The sequence below is a fragment of the Salvelinus sp. IW2-2015 genome, linkage group LG8, assembly GCF_002910315.2.
Source record: "Salvelinus sp. IW2-2015 linkage group LG8, ASM291031v2, whole genome shotgun sequence".
NCBI classification, from domain to species: domain Eukaryota; kingdom Metazoa; phylum Chordata; class Actinopteri; order Salmoniformes; family Salmonidae; genus Salvelinus; species Salvelinus sp. IW2-2015.
Genome location: NC_036848.1, coordinates 45,475,823 through 45,498,148, shown reverse-complemented (window position 1 = coordinate 45,498,148; position 22,326 = coordinate 45,475,823). Strand labels below are relative to the sequence as shown.

The 22,326-nt window shown below is 40.5% G+C and overlaps 1 protein-coding gene across 1 annotated transcript; it reads left to right on the top strand.

The window, feature by feature from the left end:
• The first annotated feature begins 20,324 nt into the window (after window positions 1–20,324).
• On the top strand, window positions 20,325–22,109 carry LOC111967054 (oligodendrocyte transcription factor 3-like). The gene has a single exon (XM_023991959.2). The coding sequence runs from the start codon at window positions 20,599–20,601 to the stop codon at window positions 21,343–21,345; it is 747 nt and encodes a 248-aa protein (XP_023847727.1). The 5' UTR covers window positions 20,325–20,598; the 3' UTR covers window positions 21,346–22,109.
• Window positions 22,110–22,326: the final 217 nt, after the last annotated feature.

The following is a 22,326-nucleotide window of genomic DNA, read 5'->3' as shown; positions in this document are numbered from 1 at the left end:
TCCTCTACCAGATAACAACTGTGCAGTGTAGAACAAAATCTATACGAATTGCAATGGCATTATTGCTTGCTAATGAAATCCATGGCCCAAAATCATGACAGACAGCTTGATCAATTAAACTGCAACAATTTGATTTCATACGGTATACAGTACAATACTGAAGTTAAACTTGAGTCATTACTAGCGCTGTGTCACTATAGTCAAAGAGGAAGAGGCGAAGAGAGAGGTTTTACTCCGCCCAAAATCGTCTACGAAAATATGCCCACTAAGTGGGACATTTTTTGTGTGGTGTCTTATTTGGTCAACAAAAATATAATTGCTAATATGCTACGTGAGGCTTATTTGATCGAATAGACGTTTCGTAATGGTTCGGTTGTTACAAATGCACTGATATAATTGGGGGAAAAACGACTTTATATGGGAGTTGTGCCTGTTGTCATAGAGATAGATAGAGGACTCATCGTGAATATAACCCGCTTTAGCATGGACATTGCTATTTAGGGCTTCCACCATTTTAAAGTAGTCAACTGGGTGGAGATTCCTATGAGTTGGGCGCAATCAGCCAATAAAGAAGAAGAAAATGGACTACTTTAAAATTGATATAGCCTAAATGGCGCTGCTCATGCTGTCACAGACGCTATAGTGGCACAGATACAAAGAGGAGTCTTCTATCTCTATGGCCTGTTGTTCACACCCGTCTCTGCCCTCTCATTGGCTAGAATGGTCCCACCTGATCTTGCCTCCTCCCGCCTGCCTTCCATCTTTGAGGACATGTATTTCCATTGTTAGAGCGGTCACTTGACTATCTTTTCAATATAATAGACAATCTTTGCTATTGTCTAGCTAGCCTAAAGCTAATGCTTGGTGATATCAATCCTAAGCAGCAGTGACATCTATTGGATAAAGTTGTAAAAAGTGATTTTTGGGAAATATGCAAAAAGTAACACAAGGGGGCAGACATGTTACATGGTGAGAATGTCACAGAATGAAAGGTGGCCTATCATCCAAATTGACATGCACAAAGCAGATGCTCCATATTCTGCAATGGTTTAAATACTCCATGAAAGTACAAAACACAGATGGTACCAAAATATCTTACTCAAAAACAGTTCTCAACAGCATGAACTAGAATTGGGTGTATAGGCAGGTCTTGAATTTCAATATTGATTGGTTCCCTCACCATCAAGTGGTTGCATTCACTCCACATGTAGCTGTTTTTAATAACTACAATCTTATTGTTAAGGTTGGTTACTGCAGTGTATTAATCCATGGCTTATTCATACCAAGACAAAGATGAGAGAATCTTGATTGATACATGGTATACAATGAGGGTTTGGTCCATATAGAATAAGACTTCTAATTGTATGGTTTGGTCAATGGGCCTTCAATGTGGAGATAGGGTGCACACGAACAATATACAAGTTTGTTCTTGCTTAGTATTTTATATTTATTGAATTCAGTATTTAGCCAACCACAACATTTTATCTGCTGCCTTTCTAAAGGGAGGCTGGTGGTCAATGGACTTTACCAATGAGAAATGTAACCACAGTCATACAGAGCAAATGCTTTACTGTATTCGATCACTGCCCTACAGTGCCTTCAGAAAGTATTCTCACCCCTTGACTTTTTACACATTTTGTTGTGTTGCAGCCTGAATTTAAAATTGATTAAGTTTAGATTTTTTTGTCATTGACCCTACACTGGCCCTACCCCATAATGTTAAAGTGGAATTATGATTTTTTTCGAAATGTTTACAAATTAATAAAAAATGACAAGCTGAAATGTCTTGAGTCTATAAGTATTCAACCCATTTGTTGTGGGAAGCCTAAATATGTGCTTAACAATTCACATAATATGTTGCATGGACTCACTGTGTGCAATAATAGTGTTTAACATGATTTTTTAATGACCACCTCTTTTCTGCACCCCACACGGACAATTATCTGTGAGATTCCTCAGTCCAGCAGTGAATTTCAAATACAGATTCAACCACAAAGACCAGGAAGGTTTTCCAATGTCTCGCAAAGAAGTTCACCTATTGGTTAAAAAAAGCAGACATTGATTATCCCTTTGAGCATGGTGAAGTTATTAATTACACTTTGGATGGTGTATCAATACACCCAGTCACTACAAAGATACAGGCATCCTTGCTAACTCAGTTGCCGGGAAAGGAAGGAAAATGCTCAGGGATTTCACAATGAGGCCAATTGTGACTAAAACAGTTACAGAGTTTAATGGCTGTGGTAGGAGAAAAGGGTATGCTTGTAATCATTAAGGACTGAGGAGTTTTTCAGGATAAAAAATAAACAGAATGGAGCCACAGGCAAAATCCTAAAGGAAAACCTGGGTCCGTCTGCTTTCCACCAGACACTGGGAGAGGAATTCACCTTTCAGCAGGACAATAACCTAAAACAAAAGGCCAAATCTACAATGGAGTTGCTTACCAAGGATACAGTCAACGTTCCTGAGTGGCCAAGTTACAGTTTTGACATAAATCTGCTTGAAAATCTATGGCAAGACTTGAAAATGGTTATCGAGCAATGATTAACAACCAATTTGACAGAGCTTAAAGAATTTTAAAAAGAATAATGGGCAAATGTTGTACAATCCAGGTGTGTAAAGGCCTTAGAGACTTACCCAGAAGGATGTACAGCTGTAATCGCTGCCAAAGGTGATTCTAACATGTATTGACTCAGGGGTGTGAATACTTATGTAAATGAGATATTTCTGTATTTCATTTTCAATAAATATGCAAACATTTCTAAAAACATGTTTTATTTTTGTCATTATGGGGTATTGTTTGTAGATGGGTGAGAAAACAATATATTTAGTCAATTTTGAATTCAGGCTGTAACACAACAACATGTGGAATAAGTCAAGGTGTATGAATACTTTCTAAAGACACTCTATAGTGAACAGGACCAAAGTGACACTCATGGAACTATATTATGGTATACATGGGTCCCAGTGTTTCAGAACTTCATGAAACAAATTGAAAGTACCTTTCATCTACTGTGAGCAATGGGAAGAAAAAAGTTTGTATCATAAACATAAACCGAATGGCTGAGTGTGCTGTTAAGATCACATAACTTGACATTTTGAGTTTTAAAGTGCAGTAAATGCATTTTGCACACACAAATAACATAATAATACAATTATATTTATGAACATTCTACAGCCTTTTGTATATTCTTGCCTGTCCTTTATCATGTGGTGTAGCACCTGCTAAACTGACAGTAGTATTTGCATGATAAAACATATACTGTAAGTTGTGTGATGTACTGATTGCCTGTTGAACCTGCACCTGAGGGGTTAGAACTAAACTGCCAAGCATGGGAAATTACAGGGCAAATCACTGCCATACCATTGGCCCCAGTGCCATCTTGAGTCCAAAAGGAGGTGGGCAGATTGGTCCCTCACTTTTCACAAAGACGCAAAGGCGTGCTCTTTATGAAAGCTGGGGAAGTCTATAAAAATCAGCCTCTGATCTCCTCACCGGCAGTTTACCACTAAAACATTTTTATAATCAGCCTTTATTGTTCATTCCCTCCTTGTGGGAGATGCGCCCATGTTCATTTTTTAAAAGGGCAAATCAACCATAATTCAGTTTATAAACTGCTGCGGCGGGTGAGAATGCCTGGATGAATATTCATTAGCCTCCCTCAAGCTGCCACGCACTGTGATTCATTAGGCATATGTAAATATCACTCACTTTAATTGCCCCTAAACTGACTCAACATAATGTTGTCATTAGCAAATTATTACTTATTTGTGATACTAATGGTACAGTATGCTGTGCATGTTAAAAAACCCACATATATGATTGCAATTATAATCCCCTTTTTCAGGGCAGTTTGTTGTCCCATTGTCAGGGTGTTGAGGAGTCTGGTGTATTATGGACAGAGTTGGGGTGATGGTAATGAGTGAGTTAGGGAGGGAGGGAGGAAGGTGGGAGCTCTCGTCTGCTCTGTTGATGTGCCAACAATTAAACAAACTGGCACTTTGATGGGTTTAGGACACCGTTGATTTTCCTCTCCCTCCCTGCCCACCCCTGACTTCCTCTCCCTGCCCTCCCCTCACACACGGCAGCAGCGCTCCTTCACCATCTCATCTATCCCTCTCATTTGCAGTGATTACCAGTATTAGTATGGCTGACTGGCATTAGTAGAGAGGTGCTGTAGAGGTGAGGCTGTGGCAGCACACTGCATGGCTTGTGACTGTGGTGTAGCCTGCCTCTCACAACTTTCTCCATTTGCTGCAACCTATAGGAAAAACACTATATTTTGCTACTTTTACGTCTTCCACAAGCGCATCAAGACTGTACGTCTTGTAAACCATCTTTCGTTTACTCCACTTTTTCATCAATAATTATCTATTTTTTTGTTCTCTTCTTTAAAAGTGGAATTTTGAGAAAAATATAAACACAAACAAATCTTAACTGATAATAGATTCTGTGCTCTATTTATTTTCTTAATTCCCCCTATTACAATAAAATATACATGTTTATTTCAGGTGTTGATAAATGCTTCTACTGTTTTCAAAACATTTGTGTTCCATATTTTACTTAAAAATATCAACAGTGCCTCTATACATTGCCACATTTTGCTACATTAGCAAATAATTACATTACATTTTTCATCAAAGAATGTGCGCATATTTAATTTTATAAATGTGGCTTATTAGGCTTTGTTAGTTATTGGTAATGAGATCAGAATTTATGAATTCAGTTAATTGATTTACAAATATTAACAACTTTAACTTCAATTTCATTCTTTATCTTGTAGATTCTGTAGATTATGCCCATTCCAATTCATCATTCTCAAAATTCTATCGCTAAAGAAAAAACAATTTTCTTGACCTAAATGTGGAACCAATTGGTGTTTCCTTTGTCAATATACTTACTGTTATAAAATTATCCTCACCTATTTATTTGGTCAGTCATCAACAGACAAATTCTGCTTTAGTAACTAGGGATTTAATGATAATGAGAGTATTCATGATTAGTTGTTTTTGTTGTTGTTATAAAGACTGGTCTGAAAATGAGACTGTTTAGTAATCCAGGCATGTATCACAAGTTCATGGTGACAAAACCGTGTTTGACCCTAACAGATCCTTAACCTGAAACTGGTCCAGATTCTTGTAATTCAGTTGGGAATATATTCAGGGGGAAATCATGTAAATGTATTTGATGAGGGTGATGCCACATAAAACATTTTTAACTTCCACTACCAACACTAATACTCCCTCCTACCCCTGTAACCAACTCCCTCAAATCCCTAACTCTGGGCATCACAAACGTGCACATTTTTTACAACCCAGCAATTAAGCTGTTTGGAGTTTTTTATGGGGCCAGTTGCACTCGGCACAACAACCATGACAAAACGGGGGAACAAAAAAAATAGAAGAGGGAAAGTAAGAAAGGGTAGAGGGAAATGGAGAAAATGGGAGAAAAGGGAGAAAGGGGAGAAAAGAGAGAAAGGGGACAAAGGGGAGATGGAAAAGGAAAAGGAGAAGTGAACGGGAAAGGAGAGAACAGGAGGAGAGAAAGGATTAAAAGGGGCGACCTCTTACACGCATTTCTGCGCGCTTTACCCGTGCGATCACGCATACTGTCGAGATCCCGAAGGGTGACGCGGCATACGCTGCCCATTAGTACTACAGCCGCGTAGTACCGTGTCGTGACGACGGGTAGATATAGGTGCCCGTGAGCTCGCGAACACGTGAGGATAAGCCGTGTGTCATACCCTGTACCCGTGCGTGCCATTTCTCCAAGTGATCGCAGCGGTCAATAGGCGACGCGCATTACATTCCCCTCGCGCTCTCCGACCGAGGGAAAGGGAGACTCAATGCCAGCTGTGTCTCCCAGTTGAGAGGAGCGGACGACATAGCGTTCCGAGAAGTTTCACTCCTTAACCCGTGACGATCCATTATCTCACCCGATACACAGTACTTCTTGAAGTATTTCATCCCGCATCATTCCTTCTGCGAGCGAGCCGTAATACCCTCTCCATATGTGTCTCCGTGCTGTCTTTCTTCGTCTACGCGTCTACCCACTCATTTCCTCTTACCTCTACTTCTACCTCTTACCCCTTCTCACCATTCTTACTTCCCCTTCTCCCCTTACCCTCTCCCCTTTCTCCCTTTCCCCTCTCCCCTTTCTCCCTTTTCGCCCCTTTATCCCTTTCTCCCTTTTCTCCCTTTCTCCCTTTCCCTCTCCCATTTATCCCTTACCCTCTCCCCTTTCTCCCTTACCCTCTCCCATTCTCCCCTATCCTCTCCCCTTTCCCACTCCAGTCTCTTCTATCCCGGCGTATTAATTTCATGGGGGAGAGGGAAGGCCTGATGCACCCGCTTCACCCGTGAAGACACCGCCGTGGTCCCTCGTCCGCGCCCGATGAATCCCACACAGCGGCCGAGTCCGAAAGGGCCTCCTCCGAGAAAGAAAGGGATATGAAAGGCGGCGAAAAGGAGAAAAGGGAGAGGAAAGGGGAGAAAGGGGAGAGGGTAAGGGGAGAAAGGGGAGAAGAAAGGGGAGAAAGGGAGAAGGGTAAGGAGAAAGGGGAGAGGGTAAGGAGGAATGGGAAGAGGTAAGGAGAAAGGGGAGAGGGTAAGGGAGAAATGGGAGAGGGTAAGGAGGAAATTGGAGAGGTTAAGGGAGAAAGGGGAGAGGGTAAGGGAGAAAGGGGAGAGGGAAAGGGAGAAATGGGAGAGGATAATGGAGAAAGGGGAGAGGGTAAGGGAGAAATGGGAGAGGGTACGGGAGAAATGGGAGAGGGTAAGGGAGAAATGGGAGAGGGTACGGGAGAAATGGGAGAGGGTAAGGGAGAAATGGGAGAGGGTAAGGGAGAAAAGCTAATAAAGTAATGTGATTGATGATCCTCTTTTCCCAAAGGGTCCAACACCATGTAAATTGGCCCAGACAATGCATTATGGATAAGGCAGTTGAGCTTATAGCTTGTTAATGTGTCCCTCCCTCCTAACCCACACACAGCATCCTTCCCTCCCCACTAGCCTCTCTGCTTCTGTGCCGGCGATGACATGGTCACCTCATTGTCAGGGCATGCGGATCTTTAGGTGCAGATGGAGAGTGGTGTCTCTGCTGCAATCTGCCAGACGTTGCTGCAGTGCGGGGGTGAGTGTGTCTGAGATAGGGAGATGCTGAGGCAGAGTGGAGACTTGCCCAAAGACAAGCAGTCAGCAGAGGACAGGGCTGTGGCCATGTCTCCTCGTTCCTCTGGTGACCCAGTGTGGTCCACACAGCTAGGCGTCCTGTCCAGGGAGACGAACGTCAGGCCATCTGTTGAAAGTTGGGGAGGAAGGCGCTTGCTTTGTTAGCCTAATACTGGGATTAGATTGAGGATGATTGGCCGAACTAGGGGGTTCCATGACCATGAGTGGTGCCCTGATCATTATACTGTTTACTGTGTCATCCCATTCATTTGGCATTTCATGGTTATGGTGAGGATTAGGGTAAGAATAGATGTCCCTGGATCAGTGCGTCCATACTCGCTCAACAGGTCAAATCCAAAGCTTTACGTAATACATGCAGCATGTGCAGGGATGATATTCTGCATGCAGTCAACGGCGTAACAAAAAGTTCAACCTATCTAACAAATGTGTCACTGTTTAATTGATTTATGGTTGAAATATTAAAGTCATTTTGTATTTTACAAAGTACAGTAACCACACAGCATTTAAATAATTTGCATCCAATTTACCATAAAAACTATTACCAGCTCCATTAGTCAACACAAAGCTAACACAAACCCTTTCATGGTGAAACAGTACAATAACCAACTATAATCACCTACCTATCAAAGACAATTTTGGTATGATATACTACATCTCTAAAATTGAAGTCAGTGCATCTAAGTAAATTGATAATTAACTAAAGTTACATTGTGTTTACCACTAAATAGAGATGTATGGGATGAACCCCCATCTTTCTCCTTCACATGAGCTGGCAAGCAGGAGAATATTAAAAGAGACACATTTAGCCGTTTTCTGCAATGTCGTAAAGAGGCTGTTTACATGATTGTTTTAAAATCCACCTGCTTCTTTTGACACGTCCAGATAATGTTTGGATTATGTTGATTTGAAGGAATTTGTGTACCATATGCTGCCAGGGCCAGGCACCTTCATTTAGGCGAGAGACACTGCTGCAGGTCTTAATGGCAACATCATTTTAGCTTGTTTATCTAATGCGACTGTTTCATGTAATTTATAGAGCTGTTGGCTGGGTTCATTCCACCACTGCATGCTAAGGAGACAGACATAAGATATGCTAATGCAAATGTTGGCTGAACTTTGCAGCAGTAAAACAAAGCATTTGCATTTGATATAGCACATAATAAACTGGTTATTAGCATTTTAAATATGTCAAACAAACTTGAAAAATGTGGGGTGCGCTGTTGGCTTTTATAGCTCACAGCCACACACACCACAGCCCCATATGAAAGTCTGTGATTTAATGTTTTTGCACAATGTCACATAAAGATGCTTAACTCTGTTGACAGGCCTAAACTGTCAATTATTCAACACACAATTTGTAAAAAGGACAGGAACAAGTATATTACTTTAAGTAAGTCCCATTAAGATTCTGTTCAAATGTGCCTAACAGAATATGTTACAGTATCCAACTTTGAGAAAACTATTGATGGCCTTTGTCCTCTTGCTTAAGGAGTTGTAAACATCGCTTTAAGACTATTTGATTAAAGACATTAAGCTACATGATTGCTATGGCGCAAGACTATTCATCATCAGTTAAAGAGCACCTTTGTAATTCTACAGATTCAATACATCTGATACGGTACAGATGTAGGATCTTAATTTGATCACCCTCTTGCAGGAGATGCAGGAAACATCAAACTTCTAGTGTATTTGAGGTTTAGAAAGGCTTCTGAAGTTTGTAATTTTCACTTTGAAATTTCAGACTTGATTTTCCTTTACAATTATTTTTATCAACCCCTACAAAAATGACCAGTAATAATAATCCATATAATAATTCACATTTCCTGTTGCTGCAGGATTATTTTCCTGCTGTAGCAAACTGGCTCAAATTAAGATCCTACACCAGTACCTTGTGACTGACAGGAATAGACAGACAGACTGACTGACTGACTGAGTGAGTGATGTATCCAAAGGGACTGGAGGACAATTATAAGAGTACAGATGGCCCTGTAAAAACACACATTCAAACTCAGCCCTTTTGTTTTTATGTGTTTTATTAGAGAAGCTGGTGTTGAATATATGTTTAGATTTACAATCTGATCAAACCAACAACAAACATGACATATTTTGGGATCTTTTTGGTCTGTTTTTCAGGCTGTTGTCCATTTCTATTAGGAAGAAAAATATATGAAAATGGTTGATTCTATTATTCAGCTTTTGAGATTTGAGATTTCAATTGTACTTCTAGTAACTTAGATCAGTTTTAGGATCTCTGATAGTGTGTGTGTGTGTGTGTGTGTGGTGTGTGTGTGTGTGTGTGTGTGTGTGTGTGTGTGTGTGTGTGTGTGTGTGTGTGTGTGTGTGTGTGTGTGTGTGTGTGTGTGTGTGTGTGTGTGGTGTGTGTGTGTGTGTGTGTGTGTGCGGTAAACATTTAACGCATGCGTACATGTATATATCTTTAGGAGTAAGCTGGTGAATAGAACCCACATGATTCCCAGTCATCGGCAAGGCATTCTGTCCGTGCCACTCTCACCCCATTAGTATGGAAATGAGGCTGGTGTGACAGGTGGCCTCACAACCAACACAATTAACTTTCTCCATTAGCTGATGTGCTGACAAAACAGAGCGGGGCCAGGAGGAGCACAAAAACATAGGCCCTAAGAGAGAGCCACAGACAGACATGTCCCATACTCCCTTCCATTGCCTGGGCGGGCTAGAATGACTCTCATAATATCTCCAAATGATCCGTCTCTCACTGCTCCCCACCGTTACTGAAAGATTTGCACCATTCATCCTTTTTTCTTCTAACCCGTATGTTCCATCATTTTGGAACACGGATAGCTTTCTCCAACAACTGCCGCTATGGTCTGTGTGACACGTTGTCTCTCTTGCTTAGCCACCTCTCGCTCTACACCCTCCCCCCCACTCCACCCCTATGTGCGCACACGCATGCACACACACACATACACAATCCCTTTAAAGCTACTCTCAGAGGGATCATTTATATATGCAAATGATTTGTTTCTTTGAAAATTTCTCCTTACACAGAGAGGACGATTCTGCTTTGACAAGAAACGGCGACAAATGAGACTAATACCCCAAATTGCTGCATCTCCTATCATAGGCCTATTAGCTATTCATTTATGGGCGAAGATTCAAACAACCACAGCCATGAATGAATTGGTGTGGCTCAATTTGCTTTTGTCTTATTAATGTACAATTTTTATGTGGACCATCTGAAAAGGAATTTGGGTATCCAGAAGAATATTCAAACTCATTACACTTGCCAAAAATGTCTCACTCCACGGCAGATGATTTGAAGAATGTACAGAGTGTACGGGTTCTATTGAAGCACTGAAATAGTTTGGAAATGATAAGGAACTACTGTACTAAAAAAAATGCAATTCCATGCAAATAAAATAAATAAAGTAATTATGTTGGAAATACACCACAGAACATTTGGGATAGTACAGCATTTATTTCCAGATCTCCCACACAAGATAATTGCTTATTTTCTATAGATAAATAATATACTGTAAATAATATACTGATGTTACACTTTTTTCCAATCCAACTACAACTTAGTGATTGGCAAGAGGAGTCCCTATGATTGGTCAAAAGCATATCAACTAGCTCTCAATGCTACAGTTATACAGGTGAGGCTGCGACTACCTCCTGTCTGCCTTGTGCATTAATTACCTCAACATTAGTTTAACCATGAAGTGAGCTGGAGGCCATACTGGTATTTGACGCAAAATAATGGCCCTTGACAAGTGAGTGCTAAGAAATAAAAAAATGTTTTTTAAAAAGTGAGTGCTAAGGAGCTATGTTGTCTCAGTGGTGGGTCTGGTCTTGGCTCCCAGGGGACCGCTACAGGGTGAACCGGGAGGTGAAGAGGAGAGAGTGAGAGGTGTGCTCTGTTTCATGTAAGGGTTCATTAGTTCTAATGACTACATGACGGCCAGCTTATAGTCATCAGGGTAGTGTGATTGACAGGCCGGAGGCAAGGCTCACATGTTCTTTTTAGACACATCCTATAACCTTCCCAACAGAATCTCTATCAGCTTTTGGAGCAGCAGCCTGACTAGATGATACTTTCATACTATTCCTACTCTTTATACTATGACTAGAGGAAAACTTTCAGTCATTAATTTCTGGTACATTTGTTGTAACAGTTTTGAGACAAGTTTCCATGTACATGTATATACTGTACAGGGAGATTTGAATTAATTTGCTGTATTTACAGGAAGGCTGTGCGTTTATTTTCTTGTTCCTCTGCAGCCCTTTCTGTTGCTGCTGTTTGGTTGAGACATCCCCGCCTGCGACTCTTGTGTTTGGTTGAGACATCCCCGCCTGCGACTCTTGTGTTTGGTTGAGACATCCCCGCCTGCGACTCTTGTGTTTGGTTGAGACATCCCCGCCTGCGACTCTTGTGTTTGGTTGAGACATCCCCGCCTGCGACTCTTGTGTTTGGTTGAGACATCCCCGCCTGCGACTCTTGTGTTTGGTTGAGACATCCCCGCCTGCGACTCTTGTGTTTGGTTGAGACATCCCCGCCTGCGACTCTTGTGTTTGGGTGCGATAAAAAGAAAGACAGAGGGAACGCAGAAAAAAAGACAGGAGATCGTAGAAGGAGAGGAACGGCCACCAACATTAAGAGTTTGTTCAGGAATGACCCCCAGGACTAACATCCAGCCTAGAGTAAAGAAAAAGACTGGGGGTGAGAGTTTGACAGGCTTTATATCGCTATAAAATCATGGCTGCTCATAAATGCACATTTTCAATCAGTTTCTTTGGAGAGTAAGGTGCTGCAAGTAAGCTCCTTGAGATGAGCAGGGTAGCTCGGTCATATTGTTGTCACACAATCTTCATGGCCACAAACTACTTCCTCATTCTGTAAAAGAATGGTAAATGTTTGCAAAAATCGTAACTGCTCTTAAAGTTTAGTTAACTTCCTCAGAGTGATCACAATGTACTCTCTACTTGATAACACTGGACTTTCCTATTTGGTCAAAGCTGAATTGTTACATTCTTTTGCAAAATCAAGAATGACAAAAAGCTATTCAAAATAGCTATGAACAGATGTAGAGTGAGTCCCCTCCCAGACTGTCTACAAGGGGTGTGCTAGTGGCCTGGAGAGCGATGGTAATGGTGACTGGGAGGAAGAAGTTCCCTTCCAACTGGAAAGCACTACATACCATCCATGATGGGGATCTCTTAGCTGATAAAGACAATGTTTACCCAATGTGTTATTAGTAAACGATACTTCTCTGGGCTGTCTTGACCTATTGTGCCCTACGTGTTCTGTGGCTAAGCAGCAGTGTAGGCAGTTCGTGGTGTTTTTTAAGAAGCGTAATTTTGTAGTATTCTTTTTTGTTAAAATTATGTCATAAAGAGCACATGTTCAACTTAATAAAAAATATGTTTTCCCAATTCAAGTGGTTAAATACAAATTTGACTATAGTAAGTGCCTATTAAGTGCCAAATAAAGTAACAGGGTTGATGATTTCATCTTAACAAAACCAACATTTGCATAACTATGGGACAAAACAGACAGGGTTGGCTTAGATTGTTGACAACATGTAAACTATATTTCGTCTCCAATGTTTATTGAAAACATAAATACATTTGCACAATGAGCACTTGTTGTCTCTCAAATACATTGTTACAGTTGTTGGATAGCTAGCTAGCGTATTTGAGCCATAGTAGCATTGACATGAAATCAGTCTAAACACCTCAAAACAAGATATGGTATCAAGAACAAGATGACATTTGCTGAAACTAGTCAATTATGATTCCCCACATGGCAGTTTCTTGTCATTCCTTTCAATCCTTTATCCAGATTTTAGCAGATGCAGAGAAGCACATTTAGTTTGTTTAAAATACGACCCACCAGTCAGGAGGATACAGACAGCTCAAGAGGTATGCTTAGATACGCAGAAAAATACTTGGTTTAAATGTATTCTGGCACTTTATGATAATATCATGATATTTGTGTATTAATTATGATACCATGATACATGCCTGTATTGATGTGTGTTATGGTCCCACATAGTGTCATTTGGATGCAATATCCTAGGCATGTTAGTGCAATATATTGAGATATGTAATTTACAAGTCAGAATAACACCCTCATTAAAATGACAATTGAACAAGTAAAGAGGTATGCTTAGATAACCGCTGCAGAAAAAAAGACATATATATTTTTTTACATATAATTAGACATAATGATTATGACTCTAAATTGCATTTTAAAAAACTGTTTCAGGTGTTTGAAAAATGCAAAATTCCAGAGGAGTACGGTCTCTAAAATAATGGGTGCATAACGCCCTTGCGCAAAAGGCACTCTTTTCGTGGAACGACCCAGGCAATATATGATGGTAGTGCTTCAAGATACAAGGAGGACTCTGGAGGACCTGATCATTTTATTGCTTATGATGGGCATTGATAAGGAACAAGCAGGGCCACCATGCTCTTCAGCAGTATGGGTGGGGAGGAGAACCCCTCCCTCTCCTCCATCTTTTACTGAAGACTGCAAGGTCATTTTGGTTCAAAATGCCTTTGGACAGGATCAAGGCTTTTTTTCAGCCTGTTTTTTGTCACAAACACACACATCTGCATTTTCAACTCCTTACCTCCCACTTTGTCGATATGTGCGAATGTGTAATTAATGAAACAACCCCTCTCAGATTGGCTCAGACAATGGACAGTGAGCTTTTCACCAGCCCCTGTTGGCTGCCAAAGCAAGGCCAGTCCCTATTCTCCTTACATGTAACCCCACTCTAGCACAATGCACCCCTCCTCTGTCCAGCTTATCTGCCAAGCTTACATATTAATCTGTTCTCTCCTACTCCCTTCTTGGGGAGCCCCCATGCAAACCTTCATTTTCTGGTCATGTGCACCCATAGGAAGGGGGCGAACCAGACACAAAGTGACATAAAAAGCAGAATAGGGGCTGCCAGGCTGAAACTGAGCCTGAAAAGAGGCATGGGAGATGAACAATTGTCCCCAGTGAAAGGGACGGTTAAAAGAAGGCGCTCAGGGGCTGGTACAGCGATGGAGTCCAAGTCTCTAGTGAGCAAACTCTACCTACCAGACAGACAGAGCCATGCTAAAGCTAAACCAGGGCCTGTGGGCCATCTGGCTGCTTGAGAGAAGGCACAGAACCACACCCAGGCAGGCATACCAGCACTCAACCACTATAAGGGAGGTTTTGAGGGTGTTTGTTCCTCCTGACACGTCTGACCTCACCAGTAATGCCACTCTATCATCGTACAACTCCAAAATCAACAGGTCATTACTTACATGTTTCAACATTAATGCCCATCCTATCAATGGATGGAAAAGATTGAGATGGGTGAGAACAGACTTGGACATACTGTAGGCTTCCTCTTGTAAAAATAATCTGCTACATGCATTTCCAAGATTCTTTTTCAAAGCTCAAAATGTAATCATGAAGACATGACTTACTTGAGAGTTTTCAAAGTGTTTTCAACTAGATCAAGTGCTTGCTTCAATATTTCAACGCCTTTAAAAAGTAACTGTGCTAATGGCCTGGGTAGGGAGTTTTGATTGAGTGAGTATTAAGTGAGTTACAGCTTTGTGAACTAAATACCCCTGAATGCCTCAAACAGCTTAAGAGAGTTTTGTTTCTGAACTTTTCAATTCAACAAAGAACATGAAAGAGCATATTTAGCACTGAAATGTAAATGTTCTTGTTTTGTCTAATTAATGTAAATGTCTTCTCAGAACAAAACAACTCTCCAAATATTAATTAGAACCTAAATATTCATGGTGAAGCTCCTTGTGAGCCATTTAATTAGGGAGCTTTTATTGTTTGATCGTAATGTTAATTAGATATTTCTAATTTGAAGATTTGTTTACTTGTCATATAACAGAATACAGAATCAAGGAACATAAAGTTTTATTGATATATCGTATTTAACTCAGCAACACCATGGTACAGTATCTGGATTGGAAAAGTCTTAAAGATAGAATCCTTAATTGAAACAATAACAAAATCGGCCGCCCCGCCTCTATTTCAGTGAAAAGCTGAGGGATAGGTCTGGAGAAATGTAAACACTCAAATTCATAGACAGAGCTATGGATGCAACAAAATAAAAATGAAAAGAATAGCGATTTAATTACATTTGTCTTGTGCAACACTATCAAACCAACTCCTTCAACATTCAGCAAAACATTGAAGACATCCAAGACACGGCTCTGACCTTGACCCCTCGCTCAGACTTATAGTGGCAGGATGTTTCCCACCAAGACCAGGGCTTTTCAATCCAGGGATGTTGAACTCATTCTGTCTGGTTTCAATGATGATGGTGGAGTACACTCACTTTACATGCTGACTATTGCTGATTCATTCACATTTTACTACTGTTGGGCCTTCGTGGGTTATTGGGCCATTACTGGGCCGTGCGGGCCACCCTGGAGCAGCTGAAAAATGTGGTTTGTTGTGCTGCTAATTATATTGTGTCTCTGCTGAATAGGTCCTCTTAAAGGACTTACGTGCTGAGACCAGGGAACCAAGGGTCTGTTCAGGAGAGTCCCAAAGTAACAGGCCGTTCAGATAGAAATATGTTGTGTAAAATAGACATGTAAACTAGAGTAAGGAATATTCAGTATGCTGCACACTCCTGAACACGACCCCGACCCTGAACTTGGTCATGTGTATATTCTGTGTTCAGGATGCATTGCTGAATAAAATTACTGTTTCAATCTGAATACATTCATTTTCGAATGGCCGCAAGTTAATACAAAAAACAGTTAGATGGACTTTCATTAAAAGCTGTTGATCAGGTATTGTATCTGTTCTTCTGTTGTCTGTTCTGATTGATGAAACTTAAGAGTGAAACTTTATGAACAGAAGATAGTTGAAGCATTTTTTATAACAGTAAGGCCCAAAGACTCAAAGAAAACAATTTTGTCCATGGTGTAACTCACTTCACCCACGGCGTAAGCAGTAAATCCAGGGTGGCTCAGTGTTGGTCATTGTGCCAGAGGATTGTGCTGGTCCTCAGACACCAACCTATTATCACAGATTATTGTGAAATAGACACAAATTACTTATTCTAAATTCGGAGACAGGCACACGTAAAAGTCCACTTTTTCGTGTACAGTACACTATTTTGTATACAGTACATTTCAATCCAACCCAGACACTGTGGAGAGCTGGAGGGCTGTTCAACTTCCTCGACCATGCAGGGCTGACAATGTGGTCCATCAAGAGGTTTCATTCTGTCCACAATAAAAGTAGTTAATTCCAATTCTGGCCATGGTGACAGAAGCCCTGTTTTTACCTGCCATTAACATGCGTCCTTAATCCTGATCTTGTCCTGTTCTTCTCCTGATCTTGATCTGATCTTGTCTGTTTACACTTATAAGATCAGATCCCAATGCATCTTTTAATTGTCTAAACTTGTCTAAAATTGTGGGCTCAATCAGAATGTGGACAAGATCAAGACATGTTAGAACCAGGTATAAACGGGGCTTTAGAGAGCACAGCATCTAAACTCCTGCAACACAGGAAATTAAATGTGATGCGTGTTATATGTTGTTTTTGATGATGACACAATACTGAACTTTTTATGTTCACAATTTTTTGATCGTACAGAAGATTATTACGGATGATTTTGATCGGACAGAAGATATTTGAAAGTTGAAGAACAACTTTCAAGTATCTAGCATGAGCTGTATATGAACAGGTAAAACATATGGCTACACACAATGAAGCTTTTTCAGACAGCACTTGTTATGCCCAGAAACCAGACTCTTTTGAAGGAGTTGTTTTCTCTGCCAGCATTCTAAGCTGACCAACAGGGTTGTATGACTAAATGGCATCAGGTCTGTTTTGGGAGAAGCCGCCGAGAGCGTGGGGAAGAGAGAAAGCGTGGGATGGGGTGAATAATGAAAAAGCGGAGGGGCTTAAGAAATGAATTGAGGCACATTAGAGGCAACCTGCTGGGACTGTACCGCTAAGTAAGAGGGATTTTTTTTTATTTTATCCTCAATTTAGGCCAATGTCCTGGTCCTTGGTGCAGGGTAAGCAGCGTGGGCCTAGTGCACTGGTGGGAGGGTGGGAGGGGCCTCACTCATTCTGCTGATTGGTGTTTCCCTCCCCTGGGGCAGTTGTGAGTAGGTGAGCCCCCCCCCCACTCCACAGCCACACAAACCACCATGACACCTTCCTTTCACCTCCCTGCGCCTCGGAGCAGTTCCCTCTCCCCCTGGCTCTCTCTCATTGAGACATTTCTCCACATTGCCTGGATTAGGAACACTTTCACTTAGATCTATGTGGTTGCCCCACAGACAAAGAAACACTTGGGGACAGGATTAGTAGGATTAAAAGGGATTCACATATGTCCAGTTCAAGCAATTGGTATTCAAAGCTTTAAACTTTCAAATGCCACCAAGAGAGAGCAAAGAAGTCCAGCGCTTTTCTTTGCATTGCAGCACCTTTATGAGGGATGGTTTCTTTTCTATTCCAACAATGACATGGTGGGGGATTTTATTGCTGTGGAACACCAAGTAGAATATGAGATTGATTTTTTTTTTTTGTGGCTGGCACTATTGGATGGATGATGCTTGTACCCCTCCAATTACTGTGCATTCAATTATTCCTCTCCTCCATGACAAAAGAGTATACCCCTTTGAAGATAGGAACTATCTAGTCTCAATGTTTTCTTAAACTTCAGTAATATTGTTCCCAGTATCTCCCATGTGTTTTATGATACTTCATCACAGAGTTGGTTCAATTTCTATCGAATTCTATCGAGTTAGTTAAATGTCTCTCTAGTTATCTTCTAGGTTTCAGTCATCCTTCAAATGGTTGTATACATTTGTGTCCAATATAATGCAGATTAAATGACTAATTAATAATTAAGTGATAATGAGTGGTTTCTGTAAATGTGGTCTTTTTCTGTACATTGGGACACAAGTTTTCATCAACAAGTTCTATAGTTCTACATCAACATTTCTACAGAATAAGATTCACTGATGTGCATGCACTGCCATACATTCTGTTTCTAGGTTAAATGTTTTTATTTTAAGGATGAACGTTATTAACACAATTATAACATTATTCACAACTAGAGGATTGGTGGTGTTATTATTGTTATTATTATTATTATTATCATTATCATTATCATTATTACTTGTATTATTACTTTTATAATAATTAGCATTATTATGATGTTGAACATTTTCCTATATACTTTTTAAATGTCTTATTCGTTAATGTTTCATGTTTTATGTATTGACTAGTTTATCACAATATTGCTGATACTCTCCACAAATTAAATGAGACTACTACAGTATAAGGATACATTATATTCGTTGAAAGTTATCTTATTAAAGGATTGGAATTCCTATGTAGGCTAATGTAAATTACATATTTAGAAAAAGTAAGTAAATAATCAGCCTATTAGCCTATAGCTAGGCCAATAAAAAGTTTAGAATTTTCTGTTTGAATTGAACAGATATTTCATTTAAACTATACGCAATTCAAGGTTCAGAATGGTGGTATAATACGCCACGAAGGCCTACCACATGTACCACATGAGCAATATATTTAGGCCTAATGTAATATCATTAGGCTATGCAGGCATAGAGTATAGGCCTACTAAAACCAACCACCTTAGGAAAACCGGGTTACGTTGCTACATTTGAGCAATTCATCTTCAAGCCTAACTTTGGTTTCCATTCTGGAGGTGGACGCATTTTACCCCCAAATTTAGTAAGGCACTTAATGAGATTTGTAGGGGTAAGAAGGTAGGCCTATTACGTCTGTATTTTTACACACCTTATGTAGCAACAAGAATTACAACAGTTACAACAGGCTAATGACATAACATTGTTGTTAATATAGACATAATAATAATAATAGTTGTTGTTGTGGTTGTTGTCATAATCAATTAAAAAATATTTTCAACATAATACTAAATCTTATATTTAATAAGCAATGACACAGCATATTTGTGTGAATCATTTGTATAACTAAATGAAAACCACATGTAGTTTTTGATTGGAAGTTGAGTAGCCTACCTACTCTGTTGCAGTTGTGCATCAAGCGTCCTGGCCCATTCCATTTCCAGCTTGGCCTCTGATGGGGATAACTATTTTTGGGCTGTCATACATGGCCTATAATTGTGATGATATAATAAATTAATTTCCAATCTAAATGTCATGTTATGGCAGGTGTTTACCTAAGGTGGAAGGTCACTTCACTTATAACAAATACAACCATGAGAGTCAGATAACATATAAGCAATGTTATGCGGATTCCTGCATGGCTGAGAATAGTGAGAGATTTGTCAAATCAGGTCAAACAGATGCATTTTCATACAGGATCTGAAAATGAATTCATGAACAAATAAAGTACATATTATAGCACGTTATAATGATAGCATGTCATGAATTAGTCTAATTTATGTACCGGGAACGTGTGAGATAGGCTACCTTATTTGCTTTTATCAAATTCTAAATCAATATCTTATCCGTTTTCGCGAAGTCCCCTTGTTAGCTGCTAATTACTGAAACGTCATGAGGCTGAATAGACTTAGAATCGATTTGCTTATCAGGCTATTAATGTGGTATTAGGGAATATATCATATTATGTTGCTCGTGAGCAAAAATCACGTCCGGGTGTGCGTCCGTCATTGACAGTCTATCCTAAACCGCAGCGAAACTCATCAATGTTATTCATTCTCTCTCGACAGCACGACAAAGTTAGATTGTGCATACTGCAAATTAACATATTTTCTAGCGATTTAGAGAATATAGTAGTCGATCCCAAACACACAATCAATAAAACACGATGCATGACCAGGCTCCACCACATGTCAAGTTTTCCAGAATTTGAGTGCTACACAGTTTTAATAAAAACGTTTTTTTAAATGCATTACAAACAAAGTGAAGCTGATCAAACAATACTTTCAAACTAACCCGTTATTATTTCTAGAGAGCCGCAGAGTTTTTAAGTTGTCTTGGTGTCAGATGATCCAGGACTGAAGTGTTCCCCCCACGGTGGCATTACAATGAATAGGAATAGATGTCCCTTTGGTCAATGGGACAGTCAAAGGACACCGCCCTGTATAATAATGGGGACGTCATCCTAACAAGACCATTATGAAATGAATAGGAGGGCTCCTTTTGTTTCCCTTCTCTCAAGCAGCACTATAAATACTCCGAGCGCTCTTTTACCTCACCACAGAGCAAGAGGTGCACCCGCGAGATAAGATTACTCGCAGCTATCCGGCCAACAAGCCCACTGTGTCGACTCCTTCGTTGTTACCTACACCTCCTTCCCAAAAAGAGGACGGAACTCAAACGACAGAATCAGGTGATCGAGTGTGACTTAAAAACAGGGCAGAGATAGAGAGGAAAGCAGCGACCTCCTACCCAAACCGAGCTAATAAAATGCATTCTGACTCCAGCTCGAGCAGATCTTCCTCACCAGACATGGATGGGATGTATCTCAGAGACCACCTCAATTCAGTGTCCTCGACGCAGAACGAACTCCTCCAGAAGATGACGAGCGAGCACCTTTCCAGGCACGGGGAAAAGTCACCTGGCGGGAGCAAGTACAAACTCAAGAAGCAAGTGACCGAACAAGAGGTTCAGCATCTGAGGCTGAAAATCAACGGACGGGAGCGCAAGAGGATGCATGACTTGAACCTGGCGATGGACGGCCTCCGGGAAGTCATGCCTTATGCACACGGTCCGTCCGTGAGAAAGCTGTCGAAAATTGCCACTCTCCTGCTCGCCAGAAACTACATCCTGATGCTCAACAGCTCACTGGACGAGATGAAAAGGCTGGTTGGAGAAATCTACGGTGGACATCATTCTACGTTCCACTGCGGGACAGTGAGCGGGCACTCTGGCAACCCAGCGCATCAGGTGCATCCGCTGCTCGGGAGCGCGCTGTCCTCGTCCACATCCTCCACCCTCACCACCACTTTACCGGGACTAACCTCCATCCGAGCACCTCATTCCCTAATGAAGAGTGCCCCTGCACCCCCGCTTCAACTCGGCAGCGGTTTCCAGCACTGGTCAGGTTTACCTTGCCCGTGCCCCATATGTCAAGTACCTCCACCCCCTCATATTCCTATCAGTTCAGCGGGACTGACGAGACTTACAAGTGAAAACAAGGACGTGATGAAGTAATTTGGGACATCCGATACAGAATGGTGTCAACGTGTACAGTAAATTGTGAATTGGACATGAAGAATTGACCTCAATGCATGTCTGTTTATCTTTTGTCTGTTTATTTGTTTTTGCGTATGAGATACCCTAAATATCCTCCCTGTAACAAAGATCCCCTGAAAATACTTTTTTCATGGTAAAACTTTTGCCGGTTATTTGGTGTCACCAGAGATGCATTCACACAGTGTACATATGTTTCTTTGTAAAAAAAAAAAAAAAAAACTTATAGAACATTAAGCTGGAGATGTCTGAATGTAACCTTACGTTTCGAGCACTGAAGGTGATCGTAGCACAACATACTTACTGATCTGAAAGGGCGAAAAAGTTGCATGCAGATTTAATATTTTTGTTTTTTACATCATTTGTGAAAGTGAAGAATGTCCTTTCCTTGTAACAAGGATGGTGAAATCGCATTCTACAGTGTATGAACATTGTATTATTATATATTTAGGTCGAAAAAGGTTGACATTATATGGATCTTGATTACTCCATAGAATTCTGAAAATGCTTTTAGCTTTGTGGCGTTATTCTGTGTCCATTTGTATGTAGAACTTCTTTAGCATGGCTTCAGAACAACTAAAGCATGATTGTTTTGCTGGAAATAATTTGTTATGCCCAGAGACCTTGCGTCTTTATTTTTGTACATTCTTGATGATTGATGAAATATTTATTATTGCCCAGTGTTCCTGGATGAAATTTCAATAAAACTGATATAATGAACCATATATGCTGCTTTGTCTGTCCATGCCATGCCATAATGTATCTAGTATGGCCTCAATTAAGGACATTTATTCCGGTGGATTATTTATTCATGGATTAAAGCCATTTCTAAATATACGTTTGGTCTAGTAGCCTAATATGGATGCCTTGAGGGATTGGAATCATGCAGTCTGCCAATAATGCCTGTATTTTAATGTCACTTTTTAATGAATATGTAGACCG

Bases quoted from the DNA above. Each gene is read 5' to 3' on its own strand.
- LOC111967054 (XM_023991959.2), top strand. From the start codon at position 20,599: ATGCATTCTGACTCCAGCTCGAGCAGATCTTCCTCACCAGACATGGAT.